At 37.9% G+C, this 22,407-nt stretch overlaps 1 protein-coding gene across 1 annotated transcript in view; it reads right to left on the bottom strand.

The window, feature by feature from the left end:
• SVEP1 (sushi, von Willebrand factor type A, EGF and pentraxin domain containing 1) overlaps window positions 1-22,407 on the bottom strand; it is a 206,957-nt gene that overhangs the window by 115,106 nt on the left and 69,444 nt on the right. The window contains exons 4-8 of the mRNA XM_070375127.1: window positions 20,907-21,065; window positions 19,784-19,963; window positions 14,322-14,501; window positions 5,434-5,631; window positions 2,140-2,258 (exon numbers count right to left, since the gene is read on the bottom strand). Coding sequence (XP_070231228.1) covers window positions 2,140-2,258; window positions 5,434-5,631; window positions 14,322-14,501; window positions 19,784-19,963; window positions 20,907-21,065 — 836 coding nt within the window. The remainder of the gene's footprint in view (window positions 1-2,139; window positions 2,259-5,433; window positions 5,632-14,321; window positions 14,502-19,783; window positions 19,964-20,906; window positions 21,066-22,407) is intronic.

Raw genomic sequence — 22,407 nt, 5'->3', positions numbered from 1 at the left:
ATTTGGAAAGTTAAAGTTAACATTAATAGTACTTTTATTACTTTTTGGTTTATAATATATAATTAGCAAAGTGAAGTTAAAAATGACACAATATTTTACATATAGTAAAAAGGAAAAAAAAAAGTCAGGCATAGCCTTTGGTGTATTCCTTTCTAGGTTATTCTACCTAGGCAGTTTATAGAGTTCGGATAGATATGAAATGTTGTTCCTTATTTATTAAACACAATATCTTAGAACATTTTTTAGGCTCTTACATATTTTCTGAAAACTTATGACTGTTAAATATCTTTATAACTTAGGAAATAAGTATATGGTACTTTTTTTTAAAGAAAAATCTATTCAAGGACATTTAAATTGGTCCCAAACTTGACTGGTATAAGCAGCACTAGGAAAAATGGTTTTGCACAGACACTAAAAAATATTTTTATTATGTCCTATTCTTCCTAGGAATAGATTAACCTCAAATTCATTAAAATTTTACTCATAGGTAATACAAAATTTATTTCCCAGATTTTGGTAAAAATTTGCATCCCCACTGTTAGTATTTGATAGGACCAGTATCAAAGTTCCCATTCAGAGTTCTCTGATCTATGTTAAATATCATTATTTTTTGATAAATCAAAAATATGGCATCAGGTCATCGTTTTAATTTCCAATTTCTTACTGTCTCATGGTAAGATTAAATTCTCACACGACTGCATGAGATAGATGTATTCTTCTCTTTTTGAATCATATGTTTGCACTTAGTCCATTTGAAAATTATGTGATAAAGATAAACTTACATTAATATGTAATAAACATTCTAACATTTGAGAAATTCAAAGCATTTTTCTCTAGTTTGCTGTTTACCTTTTGAGAAATATTTTAAAAATACAATTTAAAAAAAATTGTATTTTTAAAAAATATTTCAACACACAGGTACTTCATTTAGTCTAAATTCTCATGGATCCTAAAGTATGTCCCTGCACTCTTCTTAGTGTTTGATGACAATGACCATGTTGACGATGATCATATATATTTTCATAGGCCTCTTAGGCAGCATGCAATGCACACATCACCTACAGAACAGTAAGTCCTAGAAGCCTGGAAATCACATTTAAATCAGACTTAGAAGTTGAGTTTGGTTACCTAAATACCATATGATCTTTCTTACAAGTGGAGGAAAAAAAAAAAAAAAAGAACTACAGATACAGAGAACAGTATGGTGGTTGCCAGAAGACAGGTCTGGGGGTGGTCAAAATGAGAGAAAGTGGACAAAGGTACAAATTTCCACTTATAAGTTCTGGAGATGTAATACAGATACTCGATGGACGTGAGTCTCAGTGAACTCCGGGAGTTGGTGATGGATAGGGAGGCCTGGCGTGCTGTGATTCATGGGGTCGCAAAGAGTCGGACACGACTGAGCGACTGATGTGATCTGATCTGATCTGAATACAGATACAGAGTGATAGTTCTATTAAATGATACACTATAAAAAGTTATCTTTATTGTTAAGTATATTCAACACAATTATCAGAACATATTGTGTTGCTTGTTGTACCCTTGAACGGCCCTACTTACATACATGTTTACATACAGGTGTGAAAACTCTATACTGTTTAAGAGCATGTTCATGTATGTGAATACTACAAGTACAGACTGCAGAGGGTGTTAAATTCCTAATTCCTTTTCTAATATCTGATGGATAATTATCTCAAGCTCTTGTATGCAAATACTAAAATACTGTGTTTTGAATAATGCTGGTTTTTGAAAGCAAAGTAAGAAACACTGTTATCTTCTTTAGACTATCATTTCAGGATCATATTTTAAAAGATATGTTTATAAATAGGAACTAAGATTGATTTCCCATCTTTCTTTTTCTTAAAAGATCTTCAGAGCATAGTAAAGGGCCAAGAATTTTTAGCCAAGTAATCTTAGAGGATACACAACACAAAAAATCCACGGAATGAAAAGTTTCTGTTTTTAGAGATTTTCATCTGAGATTTCTAATGAAAAATTCAAGGCTGATCATTCTGTTATCAGATGGGGCATTTGCATTTATGAGTAGAGTACAGCTAGAGACAGTACAATCATTAGAGTACTGGAAAGTTTTCAATAGCACCATTTGAAAAAGGATACAAATATTTGCTCAAACCTTACCTTTTCCCCAGAGTTGTCTTTAGCTGTTGGGATTTGCCAAGTGATATTAGCAGAGTCTTGCTGTTCCTGGGTCTCAGCCTCTATGTCTGCAGGACAGTTGATCTGAGGAGCTTCCACATCTAATTCAGAAAATTCACACAGCAGTTAACTTACTGATGCAGTGATATAATTCTAAGTCATTTAAGAGACTAGGGCATGCATGCTCAGTAGCTAAGTCGTTTGACTCTTTTGTGACCCCATGGACCGTAGCCTGGCAGGCTTCTCTCCATGGGATTTCCCAGGCATGAATAATGGAGTGGATTGACATTTCCTTCTCTAGGAGATCTTTCTCACCCAGGGATCGACCCACGTTTCCTGCATTGACAGGCAGATTCTTTACCATCTGAGCCATCAAGGAAGGCCACAAGAGACAGGTAAGAAATATTTTTAATTCTAATCTAATCATAGAGGATTTCTAACGTACTTCAGCATGGCTTCCAAAGTTCTTCCTGAACTGGTACCTGCTTCTCTCTTAGCCTTTTCACTTACAGATCCCCAATCAGAACTCAGTCTCCACACCAGATGTCCCACAAGAGCACCATGATCCTTCTTATACCTGGGCCTTTGTTCATGCTCTTTTATTTGTCTGAATCAATGCTCTCTTCTTCCTTGAGGCAGGTAACCTCTACTTGTCCTGTAATTCTCAGCTTAGACACAAGCTCCCGAGGAAGCTTTTCTGACCCATTGGTCCATTTTAGGTGCTCACTGCACAACTTCTGATTGCCCTCTGTCCTTCCTAGCCATAATGCACCTTGCCATTTTTAAACTGAATTTCCTCCCTGCAAATAACTGAAGTTCTTTGAATGTCATGATTTCTTATTTCATTGTATTATATAGTACCTGGAATATAATATGAACTTGACAAATACTTTTGGAATGAAATAAACAGAAAAAAATGAATGCTGAGTATGGTAGGAAGGGACTGCACTTGAAAACAGACTGTCAAGTAGCATTAATTAATATGCTAAAATGTCCTGTCAAAGCAAACAACAAATTAAAGGCAAAGATATTTTTTGCAGTGTGAAACTTTGCAGTACAGATACTGCATTAGATGTGGTAACATTCCACATAGCTGCAACAGTCACTGTAGAGCTAAGTTCTTATTATATAATAAATTCTCTTCAGTTATATTAAGTCTTCTGCAACTTGCAGCTGAATATATCCAGATTAATCTGCGTCTCACTTTCTTGTTTCTTAAAAGTTTTATTCAATTTATATTTTCCCTTTCTCAGAGGGGCTACTATGTAGACAACTTCCCCCCACAAAGGTGCATGAGCATATCGACTCTTAAAATCTAAAGAAGCATTTCATTTTTCCTTTAGACTTGAATAATAGTGTGAATGAACTTGGAATTTCAAGTTTATATGCACTCTCCCTTTGTATTCTTAGCACACTGCTACATTTCCTTCTGGCATTTATTTATTTTTTTATTTTTTTAACTTTACAATATTGTGTTGGTTTTGCCATATTATCAACATGAATCCGCCACAGGTATACACATGTTCCCCATCCTGAACCCTCCTCCCTCCCCGTACCATCCCTCTGAGTCGTCCCAGTGCGCCAGCCCCAAGCATCCAGTATCGTTCATCGAACCTGGACTGGTGACTCGTTTCCTTTATGATATTATTCATGTTTCAATGCCATTCTCCCAAATCATCCCACCCTCTCCCAGCCAGAAAGGAAAACATCAGTACAGTATACTAACGCATATATATATGGACAATAACCCTGTATACGAGACAGCAAAAGAGACACTGATATGTACAACAGCCTTCTGGCATTTAGAGTTGCAAAGGAAAAGCATAGTGTAGTGTGAGTCTGAATCTTGTTTCCTTTGTGAAGTTCCTCTTTTCTCTCTGGAAACTTCAGATTTTCTCCTTACCTTTGGCCCTACTGGTGGCTCAGACAATAAAGCGTCTGCCTGCAATGCAGGAGACATGGGTTCGATCGCTGGGTCAGGAAGATCCCCTGGAGCAGGAAATGGCAACCCACTCCAGTACTCTTGCCTGGAGAATCCCATGAACGGAGAAGCCTGGTAGGCTATACAGTCCATGGGGTCACAAAAAGTCGGACACAACTGAGCGACTTCACTTTCACTTTGGATCTTAAAAATTTCACAAAGTAGTGAAAATATGCCTGCCCAATACTCAGAAGCTTTTCGACTCACATTATTCAGTGTTTAGTGCATATGGATAAACAAACTCTTTTCCTCTGATAATGGTACTTTTTATTTTTTATTGAGGTACAGCTGATTTACAATGCTGTGCTAGTTTCAGGTATACAGCAAAGTGATTCAGTGATACATACATACATTCTTTTTCAGATTCTTTTCCATTATAGGTTATTATAAGATATTGGATGTAGTTCTCTGAGCTATACAGCAGGGCCGTACTGTTGGGGGTTGGGGAGGGACAAATTAGAGGCTTGAGATTAACAAATATAACTATATAAAATAGAAAACCAACAAGGTCCGAGGTTATTTTCGATCTAAAAGTTCAAGCCTTTCTGTAGCTCAGGGAAACTTTCTTCTGCTGGTAGGAAAATTCTTCCCCTCCATCCCTTTTCCTCTCTATGCTTCTGGAGCTCCTTATTAAAGGGCACTGGTGTTCCTCAATTTCTCCTGGGTATATCTCTTAACTTGTATCTTTTGAACTTGATCCACTGGGATGCTCAAGTTCCTTGTTTAGCAGTTCTCCCTTCTGAAGGAATTCTCAATTTGCTTCTTCAAATCACTAATACTCTTTTCAACAACCTCCACTCCGCTGTTTCGTCCTTCTCTTAGAGAGATTTATATTTTTACTTCTAAGAACGTTTTCTTGCTCTCCATACCTCCTTTTTCATAGCAGTCTGCTCTTGCTGTAAGGAAGGTGGCAATGTTCTCTTGTGAATGTACCGAGATGCAGGTTTTAAAGTGCTGATGACTTGCTTTTTTCAAAAAAAAATTAATTTAATCTCACTTGCTTAATAGGAGTCAGAAATTCTTCAAAGATTTTCAATTCCCATTGGAAAACTTACCTGATTTCTGGCCCTAATATCATCCCTAGTTTTCTATTTTTTTCTATCATTGCCTGGCATGTGGTACTGGATTTTTGTAAATTCACCATCCTAAAGCCAAAATCTTCATAGCATATATCGGGGTGACATCTACGCTTTTACCATAGGTATGCACCAAAAGTTGCAAAGGATAGTCCGACACTGCAATAACACGTCATTATACAGAATTTGGTTTTCAATTTGACCCACGTGGGGACCTACCTTTACAAGCAGCTGTCTGAACTTTGGCACTCCATTTTCCAGAGGTGGTACACCTCACTTCTTCTCTGCCCCCTGATAAAATGAATCCTTGGCGGCAACTTAGCTGACAGATCGTGCCAGGTTTGGCTGGATGCCTGCCACAGTTGGGAGGTGACAGGGTAACACCTTTGGGCTTCTGAAAGGTGGCACAGTAGCGTTCTATTGCAGGAGAGCAAGAAGATATTATTTACATTCTCACAAATTACAAAATGCCACAGAGTCACTTTACTCAAGAAAAATACAATCGGTCTGCATGCAGACGTCTGCATATGACACGGAACAAACATTGTTATTGTTAATTATGCTCAACCAGGTAGTTCTAGTCGTGAAGAACCTGCCTGCCACTGCAGGCAGACGTGACAGGGGTTCGATCCCTGGATCAGGAAGATCCCCTGGAGAAGGGAATAGTCACCCACCCTGGTATTCTTGCCTGGAGAATCCATGGACAGGGGACCCTGGCCACAGTGGAGCCCGCAGAGTCACAAAGAGTCAGATATGACTGAAGCGACTAAGCGCACACACATCTCTTTAGTTACCTCATGTTTTCTACCAGTGTATCAAATCTCTAAAAGATTTCTAACTAGTATTTAAATCAATGCTGACTGTGACTTTTATCCTTTGCGTAGAGAATCTTCAGTTTGCAGAATATTACATTATGGCGCTTAAGCGTAAAATAGTGAATTAGATTCTATCTTTCATGGGGTAAGTGGCAATTCAACAATGTTTCCATTTTTATGAACTTATGGTGGCATCTTTAAGCAAGCAGATTTTGAGAAAAGTTTTTATACTCTCCCTAGAATCCCTGTGTTATATTAGGGCCCAGACTCTTAATGATGTTATTTTCAGAAATGAAGAAGAATAGCAGGTGAATTAGGTAGAATGGAGATAGAATGGAAAATCAGATGAGGACTTAATACAAGATATGTGTGTATATGCACATGAACCCGCACACATGTTTGCTTATTGTAGTAGTGATTCTACTGGTAGCACCACCAGCATCTTTAGTCTGTATTTCCCATGTGATAATCACTAAGTTTATCCCGTGTCTACTATGTGCCAGGCATTATTCTAAGTGCTTTACATGGATAGACTCATTTAATCCTATGCAGGAACGACTAGTGTTATTATTTTCACTTACAAACAAGAGCACTGGTTGCTGCTGCTGCTAAGTCGCTTCAGTAGTGTCTGACTCTGTGCGACCCCGTAGACAGCAGCCCACCAGGCTCCTCTGTCCCTGGGGTTCTCCAGGCAAGAACACTGGAGTGGGTTGCCATTTCCTTCTCCAATTCATGAAAGTGAAAGTGAAGTTGCTCAGTCGCGTCCGACTCTTCCCAACCCCATGGACTGTAGCCTACCAGGCTCCTCCGTCCATGGGATTTTCCAGACAAGAGTACTGGAATGGGTTGCCATTTCCTTCTCCAAAGAGCACTGGGGCATAATAGTAATTCTCGTAGTTAACTTTCCTGATGTTACCAACAGGAAAATGGCAGAACCTGTGTGCCCCCCAAACATTCTACAATCATGCCTTCTCCCTGAAATGACTGCTTTCAAACCTCTCTGTGAACAGAAGTAATTCTTTCCTGAGAATTGCTATGTTCCTTTATTTGTACACATAGAAGCCTGGTGTGCTGTAGTCCATGGGGTCGCAAAGTGCTGGACACGACTTAGTGACTGAACAAAAAAGAACAAATGTACCAGATGACAGTCCAGATTTCCTGTTCTGCTTTGATCAAGAGGACTGTCAGAGCCAAATTTGTGGTTCAAATATAAACAACATATGGGACTTTAAATCCTTTATTTCAGGACAGTTGTTTATAAATTAAGAAAATTAACCTTTTAGCTCTCATATCAAGATTTTATTCCCTGCTAATATTCTTATTGTTTGTTTATGGCATTTTGAATTTTTATATTATTGTTGTTTCGTTGCTAAGTCGTGTCTGTCTCTTTGTGATCCCATGGCTGGAGCCCACCAGGCTCCTCTGTCCAAGGGATTTCCCAGGCAAGAATACTGTAGTAGGCTGTCATTTCCTTCTCCAGGGGATCTTCCTGACCCAGGGACTGAACCATGTCTCCTGCACTGGCAATTTAATCTATTCTAATGTAATGGAGAATCTTTTCCCATTGCTTTTATGTTTAATAAATTCTGAAATGGATTAATATTTACTCTACATATATTAACTATACTCTCTTCTAGCTTTTAATGGTTTTATTTTTAATTTATATCTTAAAACTATAAAGTATTTACATTGGTGTCTGGTGTGTATTAAAGACATATGAAAACTTCATTTTGATTCATTTTGCTTTTTCCCAAGGAGCGAGCCAATTTTACTATATTATCAGTTGAATAAATCTTATCTTCTCAACTGAGCTATGATGCTTCCTTAATAATATATGAAACTCATAAGTTTGGGAATCTATTATGTCCCACTGATCTGATGGCAGTTCTTACATACTCTTCATTTTTGCAATTTAGTATATATTTAAAAACCCAGCAGAACTACTTCCTTTTTTACTATTCTTTATTACACTTCCCTTTCAATCTTATTTTAGTGAGTTTTGCCTGCACATTCTCCCAGATGAATCCTGGAATCACTCCCCAGTTCCAAGAAGGAGAAAAAAGAAAATCTCTTTTGGGCTATTGAATAGGTTGCATTTTACCTATACATATATTTGGGAAGAACTTTGCCTTTTGACAAAATTTTATAAATATATTAAAATGTTCTTTTTATCTCAGCAATATTTTGTAGTTTGTGTAATACAGGTTCCATATATTTTTGTTTGAGGTTTATTCTTACATATTTTATATTTTATACAGATCTCTGACTGTGGTTTTTCATCACATATTCTGTTTATCATTTATACAGAGGAGTTGTTTCTTTGGTATTCTTAAGACTTTAATGAACTCTCAGTCTTTAGTAGTCTCATTTTATTTTAGAGGTAGACACATAGTTTACAAATGATGATTTTGAATCCTCTAAGCTCTAACCTTATGATTTATTACAAGAGCTAAATCTTAGACAATCTTACTAAATAACATGGATGATTCTAGCATCCTTTTCATTTTCCAGATTTAATAAGACTGTCCATATTTTTTAAGTAGATACAGATGGAAGATGAACTTTTTTTATGTCAGTTATCAATGAGTTTCTAAGAACTTTATCAAAAATGTGTTTCAAATGATAATACATTTTTATCTTATATTGAGCAACCATATGAATTTTTCCTATTTGTTATGAAGTAATTTATTATGTTAATAGAATATCTAATTTTAAACCCTTCTTGCATTCCTAGGATAAACCTTTACACATCCTGGCAGACCAATCTTTTGAGTATGGATTGCTAGTATATTTGCTGTCATAGTTTTATTTTTTCCTCTCGGTAAAAGCTGTCAGATTGGCAACAGAATAATAATAGCTGGATAGTATGAACTGATTAATTTTCCACTATTTGGGCCAAATTAGATGGTATGAGAATTGTTTCATTTTAAAAGTTTGAAAGAGTTTCATATTTCCCTCAGTAATTTTCAAATGCTTGGAAAGATTGAGGGCAGGGGGAGAAGGGGGCGACAGATGAGCTAGATAGCATCACTGACTCAATGGACATGAATCTGAGCAAACTCTGGGAGATGATGGAGGACATGGAAGCCGGCTTGCTGCAGTCCATGGGGTCGGACACGACTTACCAACTAAACAGCAAGAGTAACAATTAAGTAAACTCTGATATTTCCATTACTTTGTAAATCACTCATAGGTAAGTATTTATTTGCTTTTCTACTTTTTTTCTTGGTTCATTTAATAGTTTTCATTTTCTTAGAAAATCATGCATCATAAATGGTGTTTCATTACTTTGAAAACCTCAGACCTCTATATAGCCCTTTGGTACAGCTTCTTAGAAGAATTCCATTTTTGCAGTTTTCTTTCTTCTTTCTAGAATCTATTACTTTATTCAAAGATTTTCCTTTCATCCACTCAACTGCATTTTCCATCTCCTTTTATAATTGATCTTCCTTTACATTATTATGTGCTTCTTTCAACTTCTCTTACAATCAGTCTTTTCCTAGTATTTAATGTTTAACTATTTTTATTCTTCCTGTTTAACAAAAATATTTATATCTTTGAAATTACATCAGTGTATAATTTAACTTAGGTCTCATAACTATGGTTTCAGAATTTTCTCAATTTTGTTATTTTTTTAATTGTATTTTTAAAATGTCTCCTTTGTCCATTTAATTAATTTCCTTTATCCCTCTTTGGAGTCTTCATATTTTTCTGTTTTGGTCTAGTTTCATATGTCAGAAAATGTTAAGGACCTTGACTTTTTTGTATGTGTTTCAAATAACTTTTCCTTTTTCTTGTTTGCATTTTAAATATAGAGAATTTATGTCTGAAGTACTGAAATGTAAAGCTTTAGATACTCAGATCTATTGCCCTTTTCTCTTTAGGAAGTTATGCTCTGTTAAAATCCATGGTTTGCCCATTTTCCTACATTTCACTCCTTAACCTGCCTCATTTAATTAATAAAATTAATTGAACTTAATTTTTTAAATGAAGCAAGAGTCCAAACTAATTTTTAGATAAGCTTTTCCCCTACTGATATCTACAGTTTTCCTTCCTGAATACTGTATTTTCTACAAACTAATGTCTGTTTCTGAGGCATGTTTGCTTCCATTGTTCTGTGCATCCGTGTACCATGAATCTACCGTATTAATTACCGTGCGTTCACATTCGTCTTATGACGGTCAGAATAAGATCTCTCTCATTGTACTTCATCTTCAGAATTTTCTTATTTTGCAACTGTCTACTCAATACTCTTTTTTTAATTAATTATTTTATTTCTTCTTTGTTGCACCAGGCCTTAGTCGTGGCATGAGGGATCTTTCGTGGCAGTGCTCGGGCTCTTTTAGCTGTGGCTTGTGGACCCGAGCATGTCACCACTATTGAGCCCGCATGCTCTGTTGCCCTGGGGCAAGTGGGATCTTAGTTCCCAGACAAGGGTTGAACCCGAGTCCAATCTGCATTGGAAGGCAGATTCTTAACCACTGAATGATGAGGGAAATCTCTAATATAATTTCTATTCATGTCCATCAATCTTTAAGTGGAAAATTTCATAGTAATTATGGCTATTGTCAGAATTTGGGGGTTACAGTGAGTTGTTCCCCAATAAACTGTATTAAATAAGGATGGTTATACTTCAAATTGACCAAAACTGACATCCACTTTAAATCATTACAGAGATAGGTACAAAAATTTTAAAGAGAATTCTTAAAGCTTAAAGCATTTTAAAAATTTAAGTTAAACTTAAGAGTTAAAGTTTTAAAGAAAAACTCCAGAGCAACCTTATTAAATATATTACCATTTTTAATATAAGACTGGATCCCTCACAAGAAAAGCTGCTCGCTCAGCTATGGAACCATAGATGATTCCTGGGAGTTCAGTTCAGTTCAGTCACTCAGTCGTGTCCAACTCTTTGCGACCTCATGAACTGCAGCACTCCAGGCCTCCCTGTCTGTCACCAACTCCCGGAGTTCACTCAGACTCACGTCCATCGAGTCAGTGATGCCATCCAGCCATCTCATCCTCTGTCGTCCCCTTCTCCTCCTGCCCCCAATCCCTCCCAGCATCAGACTCTTTTCCAATGAGTCAACTCTTCGCATGAGGTGGCCAAAGTACTGGAGTTTCAGCTTTAGCATCATTCCTTCCAAAGAAATCCCAGGGCTGATCTCCTTCAGAACGGACTGGTTGAATCTCCTTGCAGTCCAAGGGACTCTCAAGAGTCTTCTCCAACACCACAGTTCAAAAGCATCAATTCTTCGGTGCTCAGCTTTCTTCACAGTCCAACTCTCACATCCATTCATGACCACTGGAAAAACCATAGCCTTGACTAGATGGACCTTTGTTGGCAAAGTAATGTCTCTGCTTTTGAATATGCTATCTAGGTTGGTCATAACTTTCCTTCCAAGGAGTAGACATCTTTTAATTTCATGGCTGCAGTCACCATCTGCAGTGATTTTGGAGCCCAAAAAAGTAGTCTGACACTGTTTCCACTGTTTCCCCATCTATTTGCCGTGAAGTGATGGGACCAGATGCCATGATCTTCGTTTTCTGAATGTTGAGCTTTAAGCCAACCTTTTCACTCTCCACTTTCACTTTGATCAAGAGGCTTTTTAGTTCCTCTTCACTTTCTGCCATAACGGTGGTGTCAGCTGCATATCTGAGGTTATTGATATTTCTCCTAGCAATCTTGATTCCAGCTTGTGCTTCTTCCAGCCAGCCTTTCTCATGATGTACTCTGCATATAAGTTAAATAAGCAGGGTGACAATATACAGCCTTGACATACTCCTTTTCCTATTTGGAACCAGTCTGTTGTTCCATGTCCAGTTCTAACTGCTGCCTCCTGACCTGCATACAGGTTTCTCAAGAGGCAGGTCAGGTGGTCTGGTATTCCCATCTCTTTCAGAATTTTCCACAGTTTATTGTGATCCACACAGTCAAACGCTTTGGAATAGTCAATAAAGCAGAAATAGATGTTTTTCTGGAACTCTCTTGCTTTTTCGATGATCCAGCAGATGTATGCAATTTGATCTCTGGTTCCTCTGCCTCTTCTAAAACCAGCTTGAACATCTAATCCAGGGAGACAACTTTCCAACAAAAGGGATTTATTAAGATTTAATGTTCCATTGCTAAACCATCCTTTTTATGATGGATAGATCCATCATTTTCATTTAATTCTGTGAAATATCTGGAGAAGCTAACTCCTTTTATTTTAGTTTTATGCCAACTAAATCTAAGGTTATCAAAAGCCTCAGGTATGCAGATGACCACCCTTATGGCAGAAAGTGAAGAACTAAAGAGCCTGTTGTGAGAGTGAAAGAGAGTGAAAAAGTTGGCTTAAAACTCAACATTCAGAAAATTAAGATCATGGCATTTGGTCCTATCACTTCATGGCAAATAGAAGAGGAAACAGTGGAAATAGTGACAGACTTTATTTCTTTGGGCTTCAAAGTCACTGGAGATGGTGACTGCAGCCAGGAAATTAAAAGATGCTTGCTCCTTGGGTGAAAAGTTTTGACCAACCTAGACAGCATACTAAAAAGCAGAGACATTACTTTGCCAACAAAGGTCCGTCTAGTCAAAGCTATGGTTTTTCCAGTGGTCATGTATGGATGTGACAGTTGGACGATAAAGAAAGCTGAGCGCTGAAGAATTGATGCTTTTGAACTGTGGTGTTGGAGAAGACTCTTGAGAGTCCCTTGGACTGCAAGGAGATCCAACCAGTCCATCCTAAAGGCAATCAGTCCCGAATATTCATTGGAAGGACTGATATTGAAGCGGAAACTCTAATACTTTGGGCACATGATGTGAGGAACTGACTCACTGGAAAAGACCCTGATGCTGGGAAAGATTAAGGGCAGGAGAAGAAGGGGACGACAGAGGATGAGATGGTTGGATGGCATCACCGAATCGATGGACATGAGTTTGAGTAAACTGGGGGAGTTGGTGACGGACAGGGAGGCCTGGCATGCTGCTGTCCATAGGGTTGCAAAGAGTCAACTGAGCAACTGAACTGAGCAACTGAACTGAACTACAACTAAGTCTGTCTACGGTTTAGGAATCCTTGTAGCTTCTGCCTCTGGGAAATACAATGACTGTCAGGCCTACGTCTTTTAGTAGGCCATAACTGCTATCTCATTGCTAATAAACTTTACTTATTATTTTATACCCCCCTATAAGCTTTCTGAGCCTGCACAGTGAGGGTCAATGCTACGACTGTTTTTGAATCCCTCAGTAAAGCCCAACATCCTTCCTGGAGACCCTCGCTTAGCCTTGGATCCTACTAGATCATACTAGAATAATCCTAGAAACCAATTTAAAAAGCCTTCCCGTCCAGGATCCTGGCATATTATAACTTATTCCCTACATATAATTCTCTTTTCTATTTTGGAAGTTGGTTATTTAATGAAATAGCTGTTAGTGCTCCCAGGTTTACCATATCTGACATCTTTTAAGGGTTCACTAAATGGTGGCTGTCATCATTTCATCATGATCATTATGATCATGATCATTATTGTTACCATTGCTAAAGTGTCCATGGTGTATAAGCAGCAGCAAACTGGAAAAGCTGCATTCATTCTGGACCCAATTACAGGAGTGTCACGACTCTTAGTGAACGACAATGAAGAAAAATCTTTTGATGAAACAGAATTCTACAGCCGAGATTCACTGGGTTCATAATTTCATCATTTCAATAACAAGGTAAACTGTTCTGAAAAGTGAGGGAATTACATGGCATTTGCTTTTAAAACAAATCTGTTCCAAATGTGCCCCAAGTATAACAAAATTTATTATTATTAGAAGCTGTAAACTTTAGGGAGTTGGAAAATTGGATTCTGGTGTAGAAGTCTTTTTACCAGTGGTGAGGAGTAAAACCACATACTTGTTCATGTACGTACCCATCATATATCTATATACATATGGATGTGTATTTATACATATATGTATATACATATGGATGTATATTTATACTCGTATATATATAGATAGATGTGTATTTATATTCGTATCTGTATACATATGCATGTGTATTTATACTCGTATATCTGTATACATATGCATGTGTATTTATACTCGTCATTCTATGTACACACGCATGTGTTTATGCTCATCTTGAGTATAAATGTATATCTATATACGTATATGATACTTGAGGGAGCTTGAGGTGTTCAGGATGGATGTGTATTTACACTCATCATGAGCCAGTTTTTGGTTCCAGTTTTTAGTTCACAGAAAACAGGAGAAACCAGAGAGCTACAGAAATGACCCATCCAAGGCACCATGCCCTAAGAACTTACCCACACACCGGGGCTCTGGACCATCCCACTGGGCGTTCACTTGACAGGTAAGCCTAGCACTTCCTTCTAGTCTGTAGCCTTCATCACAGGTGACCAAGCACATGGTCCTATAGGACATTTCTCCAGCTGAACAGCTGAGGCGGCCATGTTTGGGCTGGCGGAGACGAGGGCATGTTCTCACTATATGAAAACAATTAGATCACTCAATAAAGACAGAGAAAAAATTATAAATTTAATAATGCCTACACATTGCAAGCAATAAATAATACTTTTTTAAAATGAGAATGGGATAATTAAAAGTACGTATTTTATCAAATGCATTGCCTAAATAACATTCCTGTTGTCTGCCTTTGTCTACAGGTGGGCAAAGGGTTAAGCTATTGAAGGAGTTTGGCCCTGGCCGGGGGATGATGGCTGGAGACTGCGGATGGCTGACAGAGGGAGGGACTTTCAGCTCTTAATGGGCCTTTGCTATGATTCTCCAGGCTACGTTCTAACAAAAGGAAGGGGTCTTTTTCTGGGACAGAGTTCAGGTTCAATTCAGTTTTCAGACCTCTTATGAAATTTTCCTTACTTTCTTATCCTAGTTTAAAAAAAAAAATCTTGTCATTTCTTACAGACAGAGTTGGAGGTGAGAGAGTGGTCATCTTTTTTCCTTACTGCTTTCCCAGGTCATTCTCTCTCCCTTCTTCCTGAACACCTCCAGCTCCCCTCAAGTATCATATTATATACCCAACATCCCTTTCCCCCAACTGTCTGCGGACTTCTAAGCCATTTCTCATTCTTTGACGATTTTATATTTCCTCTTTTTCTCTCTCTCTCTTCCCTTTCTTTCTTCCCCTCTCTCTTTTACACACATATGCACACACACTTGATGGTGATTTCATTATCTATATAGATGATCATTCCAGGACCCTAGAGTCATATTCCTCACTTCTCCTCCAATAATCAGGTCCTTTCCCTTATTTCAGCACCCCCTCCAAGTCTTAAATCCTCCAGACCTGACCATGACCAATCCATGCACCCCACTCTCTGACAACAACCTGTCTTCCCAGATTACTCCCGCAAGAGCTTCAACTCCATCAAACTCTAAACCCGATTGCAGTCTCCAACCCAGAAGACCATGTAGTAATCAAGAACTTTGTTGGGACTCTGGGTAAGATGTCTTTCCTTCTTTTATGAATTTGTCAATTTTTCTTATCAAGCAAGTAGTTACTTATGATGAAAGTTTAATTTTAAAATAATAGGAAAGGAAAAAAAATAAAATAATAGGAAAGGAAGTTGGGGTAAAATATTCAGTGCATATTCAACTAAAGTCATGGTTTGACAGAATCTACTCAAAAGAAACCAATTCAAATTATGTGAGTTGACAGAATATAAATTCTGATTTCATGAAAGATATATTTAAGATTGATTACTCCTTAGAGAAAACTCAAGAATTAGAAGTTAAACCATAGCCCTAGATTTTCAATTAGTTTGAAATGAAGTCAATTATTAATGACAAATGAGTATAATTATGTTGCCTTCTATGTTTTGATTTTTATTGAGTGTGTCCATCACGTAAGTAGAATTTTTATTAAGTGTGTCCATCAAGTGCATAGAAAATATTTTGCCTTTCATATTTTGACTTTTCTTGGGGTAATCATCAGGGGTAGCACAATGCCAAATGCCAGATAGGATTAAAAGTGAATAAGATAAATTACTATGATCAAGATATATAAAATCTAGAAAATCACATTAAACAACTGCTTTTCGATTCAATAAACTGCTGAAATGATTCCAGCTTTCCAACATGGGACAAAACGAACTGGCAACATGTCTCAAGGGAACTGATAGTAAATGAGAACTGGTGTTTCATACACATACAAATTATATTGCTTCTCAAAAGTGTTGGTTTTAATAAACTTTCATTGCTCCTCTGGGAAAACAAAAGCAATAATAAATAGCAACATAATAAATCCTATTTAGTTCTTAAATATTTTATGTTCCTTTTCAACCAAGAATGATCATTTTAATCATTTTGGATAGGAACATGCTTATATATGAGTTTCAACTTCAAAAACGTTTTTATTTCAATAAGCTGGAAAATTCTGCAATAAGTGTTTGACATTCATATTAAAGCATTCCTTAAATATTTATTAAGCCTTTCGAAAACAGCAATTTAGTATTTTAGGAGAATGGTTTACTTGGTAGCAGACAATTTAAGAATGTGTTCTGGTTCTCATTTGAAAGAATTGCTATATTTTTTCTCAGACTCACATTTTCTGTCTATCTCCCAATTGTGACAGCCTTAATGAAGAATGTATAAGAATTAGTTATTATCTAACACTACAAAACATTCAGGATGTAACATGAAATTTGTGAAAAGTTTTACATTTTATACCAGTCTTTTATTTCTGTCTCACTTTTAGAAAAACTTTTAAGAAAACAAAAAAACAACTAAAATTATCCTGTCTTTATAATCAGATTTAAATTAGATCTTTAAACTGCTAGTTTCTCCATACTATGAATAAAACTAACTTTATTGCTAAAAATGTTCAACATAATCTGACAATGTGGGGTTTTTAATTTGTAAAAAATATAACATCAGCAAAGCAAAATAAACCAAAGTGCAGTAAAATGAAGTATGCCTATAAAAATCTATTAATGAGGAGCCAGAGGAAGAGCCTGAATTAGTACCTTCCTTCAGGACAACTTTGTTCACTGATAAGTTAGGAAGCACCACTAGAGATGAAATGGAAAGAATTTTAGGAAAATTCACATCCTCGAGCATTGCTTTTACTTTGACTAAACTTATTTTATTTATATTATGCAAATTGCATAAAAGGCAATAACCCTGCTTTGTAACAGTGAAACTGCATGATGGGAAGTGACACAGAAGACCACCAATGTAATTTGTCAATGTATTTGTCAGTCTAATACTTACCAACACGTGTATTTGTTAAATTCAGATTTTCAGTCATTCAGCAGAGGTATAACCCAGGACTTGTTGGGGTAGGAGAAGATACAGTCTATGCTCATAATGAGTTCACAGACTAGCAGAGATGATAGAAGAGTTAATTCATAAAAATACAGCAGTGTATATTGAAACAAGCTGGTTAAGCTGGCAAATGCTGTCAGAATCCCCTTACAGTGGGCCAGTTTAGGGCTGATCAAAGAACCTGCACTTGATTGTGGAAGATGGAAGAGAAGCAGTAGTCACTGCAGGCAGACTCACTGATGGACAAATGTAGACGTACAGTAGGTTCCAGTTCATGTTTCTTTGCTTGTCTCCACCCTACATCTCAACTGCTAACCCTGTTGACCCAAGGTGGCCCAAGCTCACTGCTAGGCTCTTGGTATAGAACATCAGGGCGGGGTTACACAGAGGGAAGCTTCTCCTAGGCTTCCTAACACACTTCTCTCTTGTGATTCCACTACAGCAGCTGCCTGGGCTTGGATTCTTGAGTTGGTAGTAACTCTTCTCAGGCTCCAGTTTCTCTTTCTGAAACTTCTACTTTCCAGCTCCTTCTAAAATTGTATAAGGTCTGATTCTTAAAATAAGTTTCTTGTCCCATAATACAGACGGTATTTCCTGGCTTTTCCTGACTAACCATGACACACGGAGCATAAGGGCTAGAATGAGGGCACAACAGGTCTGTGTATGCACATATGGAGGTTAGAGGTCATCCCATCCCAGAGGAGATGGGTGATAGGGAGGGCTTATCCATAGGGGCCATAGGTCCCTATAGACCAGAGGATCAAGGCTGTTCAAACAACTTACAAAGGGGTGGCTTCCTGACAGGTGTGGCCATTTCTTAAGGCTTTAGCATAGGATTCAAGGTTCAGGATGGAGATTGTAGAGGGTTAAAGAAGCAGGGGCTAGATCTTATCCTAAAGGGATTGTCTGCCTGATTTTCTCACTCTCCTTTGGAGGGCAATAAGGGGAAAGTTAAAATGTCAGGCTTTCCACCTTTTGCCATGAGGTATTCAGGAGAAGGGGTAGAGATTATACATAGACCTTTTTAACTACACAGGAATATATTTAAGAGGTTCTTATGATTAACTTTTTCAGGAATGGGTTTTTTACCACTTGAAACTATGTGACTGAGAATGTCTTGGCTTTCCCACATAAACAATCGCTTGTCAGAGTTGAGAGATCTAGAGTCTAATCCTTTTCTTTCAGAATTTTGGAAATATTTGCCCATCTTCTAAAATTTAGAGTGGCTAGTGATGGGCTCAAGGCGAGTCTGATTCCCCCTCCTTCATAGGTAATGTTATTAAACATTTCTAACTGTGAAACAGGCACAATTTTCTAATTTTTCCAAGGCTTTCAGTAAGATCATTTCCAGACATGGATCTGTTTGCAATAATTTGTTTCCTGGCACTCAGTAAGTGGTTTTAAGTTCAGTATCAAAGATTTCAGTCACGTGTATTTTCAAGATTTCAGTTTGCAGATACATTCTTTGATCTTCTACGAGTCCTTCTTCTCTGCTCCATTTTCCCTCTGGATTCCTAGTCTGCGAAGAGTCTATTTCCTCTGACTGTTCTCATGTCATTTGATTCTTTCACCTTTTTCCTAGTCTTTCAAATGTTGCTCTACTCTCAGAAGGATTTCTGGGGTCGATTTTCTAACTTATTAATTTGGCTTTTAACTGCGATCTCAGGCTTATCCCAGTTCTTGGACTCCTAATCTTACTTTACCAATGCAGTTGTAACTGCCTTTGAATCTCAGTGATTCCATTACTCCCCACCTTTACCTTCAAGTCTCCTTTGTTCGATCTGTTCTTTTTGTAAATACAGGTAAGAGTCTGAATTAGGACCTGGATTTAAGCAAATTTGTAGATGAGTTCAGTATTGGTAGCTGATAAATACAAAGATGAATGTCTCCTGGGGTTCACAAGTGACCCTGAAGTTGTGAGTAGGTTGGCTTCCCTTATGGGTGTGGGAGCTGAGAGAAGCCAAGAAGACAGAACTTCTCACTCTACTGCAGTGAGCAAGGTGATACTCGGTCTTGGAGTAGTCAAAGCCTCAGCAAAACTATTATGGCATGCTGTCTATTCAAAGTCAAGGCTGGGGATGTATATGTTGGCTAACTACTCTTGGCACAGGATACTGGCATGGTTCCCCAAATCCTGCCATCAAAATAGACATCAAAGCCCCATGCTGATCATCCTCTAACTCTCCCTGGACCCTGTCTTGGCTGCCTGAAATCTGAGGTTTAAGGTAACCTGTCCATTTCCTTCCCAGGCAGGCCTTTCCTTTGCTTGTTCATAAAAGAAACACAGAAGGCACAGTTTATGACGATGCGGTCAATTGAACTTATTAGTAGTTCTGACTAAACTTCCTATAATTTCTTCTCTTTCTGTGGTCCGTGGTCCATGAAATCAAAAGCAACAAAGAATTTACTGGTCCATTAGAGTTTAAATCAAGGACATCGAGCAAGACAATCAATAAACAATGTGAACTGGCCGTCTGCATACCTCTGCAGGAGCTTTCGGAACTGGACCACAAACCACTGGGGAGACACAGGAAGATGCTGCTTCCCACGAGGTCAAACCCAGGGTGACATCGGACCCCACAGGCTGCATTGAAGTGGTTGTTGCAAGTGTTTCGGATAAAGTAACCGTTTTCAGGAGGCTTCAGGGCAGGACAGTGGACAACTAACATTGACAGAAATAAAATTAAAAGCAAAGCTAGCCTTTGTCTATAAAGCATCCTCCCCCCACATTTCCTGTTTAAGAGGACATTTTATACACAGAGTAAAACTACCTCCAGCATTCCCATTTATTGCATATGAATTTGCAAGTGCATACTGGGAAGAACACTTACATCTCATGCTTAGTATGTATTTGTTTCTAATTAAAGACAGACTAAATATTTAAGCCTGAAAATTTTTTTTATCCATGCGAATATGAAATTTTCTAGTTCTTAACCTTCATGTGTCATTAGCTATTTTCCTTCTCAATTAAAGCAGCATAAAATAAGGAATGAGTAAGGCCAGCAAAACATGTCTGTCACAATCCCAGGACCCACAGCTTCTTGTACAAATTATTGGCTAAGTAAATATTTTTAATTTTTGGTATGAATAATTTCAAGGCACACTACTTATAAAAATATTTTCTTTAAATTGATTTAACCATCACCAGGGTCCAAAATAGCTCATTTATTATTCAAATTTGCTGTGAAATTTGAGACTTCTCAAGACTTCCCTGGTGGTCCAGTGGTTTGAAAATTCCTTATTCCCACCACAGGGGGCACAGGTTTGATCCCTGGTCGGGGAGTTAAGATCCCTCATGCTGCATCCCATGGCCCCACCAAAAATATTTATCTGAAAAAAAAACTATAACTCCTCTCTTAACATTCATTTTAAATCTTTTCTAAGTCTGTTTTCATAGTTGATACTTCTGGAGTCTCAGACCTCCTTTCTCTGGAAGAAGATATGGCTATGTTCAGTGATAAGAAATGCTAGATAATAAAAACAAAGAATTTTCCCCAAAAAAGATTAGAGGATCATGCCCAGTGAACTGCATGAAAACACTGGCCTTACTTCCCTAAAAGAGATCAGCTTTTATATTTCCTATCTGCCAGCAGTGGGATCCTTACCTTTGCAGGTCTGGCCAGAGGCCTGGTACCCCTCCTTGCAGACACAGTCTTCAGGGGATGTACTTCCGGGTGGAGAGGTGTGATTTTCATCAGGACACGGAAGGCAAGTGCTGATTCCTCCCGGTGAACCTTCTGGTTTGTATGTCCCGGATGGGCAAGCTGTGGGTAAGCCAGGGAAGTCCATTTTATGTGATATGTCAATGGATAGTGAACAACATTCTGGAAACTGATTGGGGGAAAAAGAATCCCAAACAATAGCTTTCCATAGAAATAATCGTACAATTCAAGCAAAGAGAGAAACCAAGATTTTTTTTTTTCTTTTTTAGAGTGATGTAGTTTGTAATCTGCAGGTTATGAAGTAGCCTCTTGCTGCTGCTGCTGCTAAGTCGCGTCAGTCGTGTCCGACTCTATGTGACCCCACAGACGGCAGCCCACCAGGCTCCTTTGTCCCTGGGATTCTCCAGGCAAGAACACTGGAGTGGGTGAAGAAGCCTCTTAATGTCCCACAATTAGTTCCAATCACAACACGCTGCAGCATGATATGGCTGGGCTGATTTGTGGGACAACTTAAACAGTGTACTTGAGGGGACTGAAAGGAATCAATGATGCTCAGTGCTTCAAAAAATCTTCTAAAGACTGTATACCCATATTCTAACACCCCCCCCACCCCAACCTCTGCAGCTGCATCTCAAGAACTGCGCTGCTAACACTCACTCCCAATGGAACAGAATGACTGTAGACGTGCAAAAATTACTGTGCCCTTTATTTTGGTTCAAAGTACTTGACAAAGGCTGAGGAGAAAGTAAAGGGCTTGAGGGAAATGATCCTACTGATGAGAAATAGGCCCTTTGAAGGAAAGAGAATCACAGACTCTGCTTTTCCCAGGCTCAGGGGAAAAACAAAAAAAGATGAAAGCAGGATCTAACTGACCTTGCTTCATGTCTTCCCTTTGCACCAACAATGTGGCTTTGAACCTGTATTTACTCTCTCTAGAGTTACACTTCTGTAAAATAACTGAAAATTAAGAATTCAATAATAGAAGAAATTGTGGAAATAGAATTTGAAGTGCCTAGTGAAGCAAAATAAATGTAGCATTGTCAAGTAAGCATTAGACCATTTTTAAAAAGTAACAACCAAGGAATGTACACTTATGTGTGATGCTATTTGATATACATGATCTCATTTAATACTCACAGTACTAATTAGTATTAATAATTACTAATATTTTTATGAATAAGTACATTATTTTTATTAGTACTGTGTCCATTTTAAAGAGAAAATGGGGGCTTAGAGTAACCTGATGATCAGGCTAAAGTTACTCAGTTAAAAGGTTATAGAGCTATGAGTTGTTGTTTTTCTTTTTTTTTTAGTACTTAACACAGACTGGTTCCAAATAGGAAACAGAGTATGTCAAGGCTGTATATTGTCACCCTACTTATTTAACTTATATGCAGAGTACATCATGAGAAATGCTGGGCTGGAAGAAGCACAAGCTGGAATC

Source organism: Bos mutus, chromosome 8 (genome assembly GCF_027580195.1).
Source record: "Bos mutus isolate GX-2022 chromosome 8, NWIPB_WYAK_1.1, whole genome shotgun sequence".
NCBI classification, from domain to species: Eukaryota; Metazoa; Chordata; class Mammalia; order Artiodactyla; family Bovidae; genus Bos; species Bos mutus.
This window is presented reverse-complemented; position numbering and strand designations above follow the sequence as displayed.